Source organism: Trachemys scripta, chromosome 8 (genome assembly GCF_013100865.1).
Source record: "Trachemys scripta elegans isolate TJP31775 chromosome 8, CAS_Tse_1.0, whole genome shotgun sequence".
Classification (NCBI taxonomy): domain Eukaryota; kingdom Metazoa; phylum Chordata; order Testudines; family Emydidae; genus Trachemys; species Trachemys scripta.
The window spans coordinates 6,713,417-6,722,814 of record NC_048305.1 but is presented as its reverse complement, the minus strand read 5'-3'; the positions used below and the strand labels follow the sequence as shown (position 1 = coordinate 6,722,814).

The window sequence follows — 9,398 nt, the reverse complement described above, 5'->3', positions numbered from 1 at the left end:
TGAGCCCGGAGGTCTGTGGATTTCCTGGAGCCGCTCGACCTTTCCCCGTCCACCTCAAACGTATCCACCTCGTGGGTCTTCCTTTTTTCTCCTTCTCTCTGGCAAGCAATTTGTACCGTTTGAATTCGCCCCACTGCCTGCCCCTTTGATTCCTGCACTTTGAAATGCAAACCTGCCTTTCAATGCAAATGCTCCGAGAGGTTGGCCCAATAAAAGCCTTTCGTCAGGGAGGTGCCTTTGCGAAGTGGGAGAAAGCTGCCCAAGAAGTTCAGGTGAACAGCTTATCAGGAAGGAGTGGGAGCGGAGTTACGGGGAGCTCAGGCCAAGCCTACAGAGCGGCAGAGGCACATTATGCGCGCAGGGCCATCCGGGGATGATGTATGTGGGCTATCTTTTGGATAAGGACACTAACATGTACCCTAACCCGGTCAGGCACCCCAGCCTGAACCTCAATCCCCAGAACTACGTGCCTGCGCCCCCTCAATATTCGGATTTTGCCAGCTACCACCACGTGCCAGGGATTAACAGTGACCCACACCATGGGCAACCTGCGGGCGCCTGGGGCTCGCCATACACACCCACCAAGGAGGACTGGCATTCGTACGGGCCTGGAGCCGCTTCTTCCGTCGCTAACCCGGGGCAGCTTGGATTCAGCCCCACCGATTTTAATCCAATTCAGCCTCCAGGCTCTGGACTCCTACCTCCACCCATCAACAGCTCAGTGGCCCAGCTCTCCCCCAATGCGCAAAGGCGCACCCCCTATGAGTGGATGAGGCGCAGCGTTCCAACCAGCAGCAGCAGTGGTAAGGAACCCCCCCACTTTCTTACCCTCCCCCCCGCCTCTCGGGGGTGTCTTTGCTTAGGTCGTAGCTGGGGCGCAACCCTGCACCCCAACAATGCCAGGAAGGGAGGGCAGCATTCGGCATGGGAGAAGCTGAGTTTTCAATTGCGCATTATCCTACCGAGCTCCGGCCAATGACACCTTAGCGTGCCAGGGTATTTCGGAGAGTGCAGGGGTTGTAAATTACGTTTATATGTATTTGCACACGGTTCCTATCGGTGGTTTTGTCCGTCTGAACTTCGGGGGATAATTAAAATCTCGGAGACTTTGCTTGCAACGCCTCAGCTTCCCGGGGGGCCTTTAACAAGCGTTTCCCCAGAGCTGGCCGATATGGGCCCTGCGCCAACGCGCATTTCCCCCTGCCCAGTAAAGCTGCATAAAACTGCTTTGTCCTCGCTCTGTGCTAGTGACAGTCCCAACAGGTCAATATCGCCATCCCCAGTGAGGCAGCTAAGGGGAAACCTATTACATCTATTGCAAAAACCTCTCTCGTCAACCCCCGGCCCCGCCTGGACTGGAATCCAACGAGTTTGGAGAGTTTAGCTCCAAATTCAGGTGACACCATTCTGTTAAACACCCAGGGCCTGGTCCACGGCCCAATGGGCCTCGGAGACGGGCCGATTCAGGGCCCAATTTTCCAGGGCCTGCGTATTTTACCCATTTCTCGTCAAACCAGCAATGAAATGCTGGTGCTAGGCCGGCTTTTCCCAGCCTGGGAAGCTCTTCTCTGAGGGCCCCAATCCTCTTGAGTACGGGGTGTGCAGGGGATGCAGGATCTGCTCCAGACAGCGCACTTCCCCTCCTTTCCTCTGTTATTGGGAGCCAGGGGTTATCAACTGGCGAGCTTCGAGCTCAGGCGGCCCAGCGGCTTCTAGTTTTGTCATTTCGGGAGTAGTTAAGAAATGCCAAGAGCTCATCCCTCCCACAGGCTGGGTGCCCCTCCCAAGGCCCCCGGGAACAGGGCAGGGGCTGGAGAGCTGGGAGCGCACATCCCCAAGAGAAGTGGCAGGAGGGAAGAGAGTTTCTGATCGTTCAGAGCCTTTCTGGGGGAGATCCCGGACAGAGCCCAGCAAGTCCCTGGGGTGACCTGCTCTGAGTTTAGACAGCGCTCCCCCCACCTGTGTGTGGGTGAGGTGAGGGCTGGAGAGCTGAGGGGTTGTGCGAGTGTGTTTGTGAGAAAGGGTGTGTGTGGGAGGTGCGTGTAGGGGGTGTAAGGGTGGGGGTTGTGTGTGAGACAGCGGTGTGTGTAGGGATTGTGGGCTTTTGTGTGTGAAGGGAGGTTTGTGTGAGGTGTGCAGGGGTGTGTGTGTGTGTGTCCAGCTCCCCCTTCCAGACTTGCTCTCCCCGACCCAGTCTGGGCTGCGCCCCGGGCCCCACGGCTCACGGTTCGAGGCGGCACCTCGCTGCCTCTCCCGCAGCTCCGGGCCGCAGCTGAACTGCTGACCCCGTGGAGGCTGGGGGCCGGCGGGGGGAGGTGGAAGTCTCTCCCCAGGCAAACCCAAATGAACACGCTCCGCGCCCGCCCGGCTGCCCAGTTCAAAGGCAGCGCGGTTGTTTAAGGCAGGGGGGCTGGAAGCGGGGGCAGCCCACATTTACAAGCGCTGCCCTTTGTCATGCAGATCCGGAGTGACTCCGGGTTGCAGGAAGGCGCGGAGCGCCCAGCAGCCCCATTGTCCTCGGCCTTTGTCGCCCCTGCTCTGGGGCTGGCGGGGCGCTTTGATGTTCCAAGCCGAGCCGAGGGGTCGGTGCGGGGCAGGGCCTCGCCCCAGAGACATCTCCCCGCTCCCCCCACCCGGCCCTAGCCTGCGAAGGGGACTGGCCCGGCCAGCTCCTGCCGGCCGACCTCCCCAGCCTGCGGCACAGGGGCCTTCTCCCACCTCCATCGCCAACCCGGGAGGGTTCTGGCACGAGTGGGAAATCCAGGCTGGAAAGGGGCAGGGTGTGAGTGGCTTGGACCCCCGCCTGGCTGCTCCGCAAGTCCAGCCTGGCTTGGGTTTTATCCTCTTCTGCTCTGCCTCTGGGTCAAATCCTGCTCCCCAGATCCTCCCCAGATCCCAGAGCCCAATTGCAGTTAGGTGGGCAGCTTCAGTGGACATGGGGAGAGCCAGATTTGAGCTGGAAGGCCACCAGCTACATTTCACTGTCCCTCAGATGGGGGTTATCATCATCAGGTGTGAGGACCCCAAAGCCCCAAGGATGCAACAGTATCAGACTCAAAGGGAACTCCTATTCAAAAATATGTATCAGAGGAGCAGCTCCTACGGCATTGGCTTCACAGGAATCTACCCAGAGTGAGCTATGGACCAGATCTGGTAAATTTCCCCATGTAGACCAGCCCATCACTTAAATTGCCCTTAGGAGGGGTCCAGTTCTGTCTTCCTTACTTCTTCTTTCCTCTGGCTGGTGTAGAGCAGCATCTACAATTTCCCCGGAAGTTGATCAAGCCATATGGCTACATCAGGGTGTGTTCGATGGTCTGTGGCGGGGAGTCACACTAGCGCGCGGGGGAATCCTTGATTTTCCATTTGTGCATTAGATGTCTGCATCTACCATGGTTGGTTTGGATCTGGTTCAGAGTTGAAGATGACAGTGGAAGGTCGAATCCAGGAACCTTACTAGACTGAGTACTGCCTTATTTACTCCTCGAGTAGTAATACAGCTGGGACGCATTGTGGGCTTTCAAATTCCCCTGGGGCTTGTAGCTCAGTAAGGGACTATCAACATTAGCAAAAGGGGAAGATCTGTATTTGTATCCACATCTGATCCACGGCCCACAGATAGAGAGCGAATATCTGTGGATTTGTAGGGCTGTACAGATCTGGGCCAGAACAGACAGCTTGTGGCCTGATCCTGCTCTATAGAAATCAGTTGGAATTGTGCCCTTTATTGCAGTGGGAGAAAGATCAAGCTGTGTATGAATTCTACATATCTGAGTACAGATTTTTAGGATGCCTCCCCCCCTCCCCCTCTTACCACCCAGTACTGGGTTTTGGTGATATTAAAAATCTTCATTTACACACTAATAATAGAATTTGCACCAATTTGGGAGCACATAGACACATCACTGGAATCATTCTTCTGCTAGTCTTTTTAAAATGGTCTTCACTGAATGTTTTGATAGGGCCAGATGGGTAATACAGAAGCTGAGAGAGCAGTAAATGCCAGACAAATTAAAAACTAATTTAAAAATCGACAAAAAAATTAGAGCACTTTGAAAACTTTGGGTTTAGACAGAAATGGTATTGCATCCCGAAATAGTGGCAGTTAGTGTCATATTAGCATGGCGTGGCGCCTGACTTTGAATACGACACAGTACAGAATAAATACCTCAGCAAGGGAAGATTCTGATTCAGAAGTTGCTTCTGGTAATCGGCGCACAGCTTTATTTTCAAAACTGCCCAGCACTCCGCTGCAATCATCCATCTCTGTGAGAGCGGCTGGGGAGCGCATTTGAAAATCAGACCAATAATGTCCAATCGAGCCGGTGATCAGCACCCACAAATTCCCGTTAACTTCCATCCAATTGTCCCGGGTTAAAATTCAGGTACCAAACACTTCATAGTCAAGAGACTTTTGGAGGTGTCCTTTTGAAGAGGGAGTTTTTACAAATCACATGAATCTGAGTGCTTTTACCAGCCCCTCAACTTGGAAATATGTCCCTGCTAGAATGTGATCCACCAGCACTGAAGATCTTTTTCGTTCATCTATCCAGATGCCATGGGGGTGGGGGTGGTATAAGAACTTAAATAAAATAGAAGCCAAAATGAGACATGCTCCGTGTCTCACTTTGGCTGTGATCTAAATACTGCACTTCCTATTTTATGACAACAACCCCCTCCGACATGTTTGAGTGGTCTGGAGAGAGTAATGGTCTAGCGGATAGAGAGAACTCTGCACTGCCATGCAGGAGGCCTGAGGCCAAGGGAAATGGGGCTGTCATGAGGGATAGCCTCAGTCTCTGCTGGAATGAGAAGCGGACAGATATGGCAATGGTGGGTTCTCATCTGCCACCAAGGTCCAGTTGTGGAGCTGTGTTGTCATCTCTTGCTGCTGTCTTCACCCCAAAATTGTACTGCTTTAACAGTAGCTCCAGTGTAATCACACTCCAGTGTAATTATTTCAGTAGAAAGTCACACTCCTAACTGAAATAGTTATACTGATACAAAAACTATATGTAGACCAGGTCAGATGCCCTCTCCCTCCTTACAGCAGGATGGGTGCGGCTGTCAGAGAGTTGGATGAAGCAGTAGCCCAGGATATAGGAATGGTGACTCTTTCTCCCGAGTGACTGGCTTGGTAGAGGAAGGTCTCAACTCCGGGCAAGATGGTGGGGTGGGGTGTGGTGTTCTCTTATGAGACCCTCTCTGCTCTGTGTAGACACTAAAGATCTGATGGCATTTCTCAGGGGGAATGGCATTTGCTCAGATATCTTTGGCCAAAAATGCCCCACCCCCTCAGCGGTGTTGTACGGGGCAAGCGTTGCTTTGCATTTCTGCCCCAGAGGAGGTTGCATTTCAGTGGTGCTCTAAGTACATAGTTTGAGAAACACTTTGAGATTAAAGGCACTGCAACAACAATAATTGATTACACAATAGGACTCCTAATTGAATTAATTGTATGTATAATATTCATTGACTAGAGCAGAGCACATGGGAATTCTTTGTAGTATTCTGTGCCCAGTTTTGCAGCTTGTTGCCCTCCCACTGGGCTCTGCATGGGCACATTCAGCAAACAGCAGATCTGAGGCCTTGGAGAGGACAAGTGATGAGTGAATCATGATATTACTATCTGGGTGGATGACTCCAGAGCCCCAGCTCCCAGGGCAGGAATTTATTCCTGTTCTGATTAGTGCTCCCTGAGATCCTGGAATTATCAAAACTCCATTATCCATTATCCTCCATTATCAAAAGAGAAGCCGGCTGCACGTGGTCCTTTTGGGCTCTCGGGTCAGCCCTTGGAGGAGAAACTTGGGAGGGGCAAATGTTTGAAACAATTGATAAAGGGAGAAAGAAACCAACAAACATCTTCTCTGGGTGAACCTTGTTTAATAATTTTACACCCAGGAGTGGAATTAAGATAAAATGGGGCTTGAAAGTGCCTCTGATTGAGTTAAATGACAATTGGATTGATTGAATTGTGAAAAATGTCATGAGTTGCTCAGTTCATATCTCTTAGATTAAATACACACCAAAGGCCAAATAAAGTAGCCATTGTCTCCTTCAATGCATATTAGGAAATGCCCCTCCCCAGCCCCCAGTCAATGTCTAAAATCAGGAGGGTGTAAAAGAAGCTCTGCGTCTGCCCAGTGCATCGTTGGCTTCTAATGACAAGCCCACTCTTGCAGTCCTTACCTAGGGAAGTCAGTCCTACAGGCCTCACACAAGAAAAATTCCCAGCAAAGTCAATGGGCATTTCCCCCCGGAAATAGCTGCCGAATCAGACAATATCTACTAGTACCAGTTCATTTTGTTCGAAAATTGGCTTAGAATTCCTGTCCCTCTCCTCCATGCACAAGCACTCCACATACGGGATTTTTTGCCTGAGTAAGGACAGCAGGATTCTTAGTAAGAAGCTGCCGTTTCATCCTGCAGGGAGATCTTGGGTGAAATCCCCACCAAAATCAATAGCAAAACTCCCATTGACGTCAATCGGTTAGAATTGCACCCCTTAGATTTTGTTTATATACCCCAGCTTCCAGTGGGATTTGTGTATGCAGAGCGTTTGTAGAATCAGGTCCTTCATATCCAATGCAAATAAAATATTAAGGTCTTTCCTGGGACATTCTTTTTTAAAAAAGCCAAATGCTTCAGAAACTTTCTTTATTAAGACAAAAAGTAATCACCCTGGAGGCAGGTTTGGTACAGATAAGGGAGAAATGCTTAAATGAACTGTTTTATTGCAATCAATAAACTGGACATTAATCAGCCTGGATTGATTAACTACCCACCTTGCTTGCAAAAGAAATAGGAAATTGATACCACAACGTTTTTGCTATAAATATCAACAGTTTCATTATGAGTGCTATAAATCATAATACTTTAGAAGGTTATAAATTACACCTTCCTCTCTGTCACTCCTTGAATAAACAGCTACTAGTCTAGCTTGAAAGCTGTTGGAAAAGAGTTTTTCCTAGGTAATAAGATACTGGGATAACATCAAACTTTATGTGGGAATAAGGGGTGTAAATCTAACAGAGAGATCCAAAACCCAGGGAACCAATGGAAAGTCTCTAGTTGAGTCATTCAATGAGCTTTGGACAGGCCTTACATAAGGGAACATTTTATATAGTTATTGCTTATTATTTACATGTTCTCCTCCAATTGAACTATCAAACTATTTGGGGGGAGGTCCCAGCTGTCTATACAGTGCAAGAGAATTGAGAGACTTCAGGGAAAGGGAAATCGTTGTATTTGGTTAAGCAACCAAATATTCAAAAGATTGAACACATCATTCCTAACAAATTCTTTGTCCAACGTCACCGCTTTTTTCTGTTCATAAAATGTTCACAAGCAGAGTGTGAAAGTCTCGTGCTTGCTCCTGGTTCAGTTATTTGCAAACCTCCTTGTGAATTTCACCTCACTCTAGAAACAGCTTAGGAAGGGCTTGCTGAAAATGTTTCAGATCTGAACTTCGAAATTCACCCGGCGCTGGTTAGTTACATAAAGCGCATGGTATGGATTCTGTTCTAGGAGTTGTGTAACTCGTGATCATGGTGTGAATTTGAAACGTTGCAGCTGATTGTACAATTAAAACTTCACTTTTTGGTGCATCCCTGAGTGTAAAAAATGTGCTTTTTGCAAACCTTCATGTTAGTTTGAGCGCTTGAATGCTGGTGGAAAGCAAATGTTAAACTTGCTGCAAGCGCGGTCAAATCAAAATGTATCTAGAGTTCAAACAAGTATTCTCAGAACTTTCCCCACGCTATTTGCTCAGCTCTGGTATTAACCCCAAAATCTTGAAGGGAAAAAATTCCTAACTACTGAGATGTGGTGGAAAGTTTTGCTTTGGAAATGCTGCCGCAGAGCACGTCTCAGGGATGGCGCTTTTGCAGCCATTCCCAATGTCTTCTTGAATAGGGGAATTTTCTCATCTGAGGAGGTCAGTATATTTCACTCAGCCTGCTAAATTGTGTGTGTGTGTGTGGGGGGGGCGTTTTCAGTAAATGATGCACCATTGTTAAAGTCCTTAACACAATTAACTCCCCCTCCACACACGCTATGTACCCACACGCATGCACGTACACACCCAAACCACCCCCGCCACCCTTAAATTATTAACTCAGGGATTTGTTGAGCAGCTAGTCGCCTGTCCAAGGTACAGACTTTTCAAACTTTCTTAGAATTGACTTTCCTTGAACAAAAAAGGGCTTCCCTTGAACATTAAAGATACCTACGTGACAGGCCAGGCCAGATAATACCCTGAGATTAGTGTAGGGACACTTAAAACCTCTGGCCAACGGAGGAGGCTTCTTATGGGGGAACCTTCAAGGATGCCCACCTTCCCGCTCTGTCAACACTGTGCTTTCATGGTGATAAGGGAGCCCGATTCTGCTCCCACACCAGATTACACTGGGGTCACTCCGTGAACTGGAAGTGGAGTTGCTCCTGATTTATAAGCCCCAGGAGAATCAGGCTCTCTTTGGACAGTTTGACTGTGGCGCAGAGACTGGGAGCTGAAAAGAAGTTGAGAAAAGAGCAGAAAACGCTGTCAAGATGGGCTAGTATCTTCAGGGACTGTCTGCAGCTGCTTTGTGACACAGGGGGCAAAATCCTGAGAAGTGCTGGATTACGGTAGGCTGGGGCCATAGGCCCTTGCTTCATTAGCCAGGGTGTGGCGAACCATGAGAAATTGATACACAATACACCCACCCTCCAGCTAATCTGTTTGTTGCTTCAGCTCTACTTTCCCACATATGACATTACACAGCAGGTACGGTTGATTAGAGGCTTAGCAGTGTACTAATGAAAAGCCGGGCGAGCAATCGGAAGCATCTGCCAGGTGCCAAAACCAATGCTGAATTCTGAGGAATTGGAAGGGGAGAGACGAGTCGGCGGGAAATACGTGGCCTAGGTCTGCTTGTGATGTCGTCCTAACGGTTAATCCACCTACGTTTCAGAGAGAGCACCATTTTCAGCACATTTCCCCTCAAATAGGGGGGTGTGGTGATGGTTAGGGATGAGTGACGTAGAAAACTGTAGCTGTTCTTCCATCTCCTAGGCTGAATCCTGATTTTCTTTGTGGATTGTATTGAAAAGTGCTGGCTTTGGTTTGCAATTCTCACAAGTTCTTGATGCTGTGAGACACCTCTAATGTTATGGTGAGAGTCATGAGGGACTGTGTTTTTCTCTGTTTAACTTGTAACTAAGCCTGGCTTTGGAGCACTGTGGGGGCCTTTGACAACCACTTTCGGATAGGCACAAACCTGGGGAAATAATTCATATTTCTGGAAGCGCTTTTTCCCCCACTCAGAGAAAAGCCATCACATCAACTACAATTTTGTAAATATTACTCCGCTGAGAGGAAGGCCGCTGAGGAACTGAAAAAAGCAACAGATCCC

General features: G+C 49.1%; 1 protein-coding gene across 1 annotated transcript in view; it reads left to right on the top strand.

Moving 5' to 3' along the window:
* The first annotated feature begins 257 nt into the window (after nucleotides 1–257).
* The window catches only part of CDX1 (caudal type homeobox 1), a 29,438-nt gene continuing 20,297 nt past the window's right edge, over nucleotides 258–9,398 (top strand). The window contains exon 1 of the mRNA XM_034780483.1: nucleotides 258–803. Coding sequence (XP_034636374.1) covers nucleotides 374–803 — 430 coding nt within the window. The 5' untranslated portion in view covers nucleotides 258–373. The remainder of the gene's footprint in view (nucleotides 804–9,398) is intronic.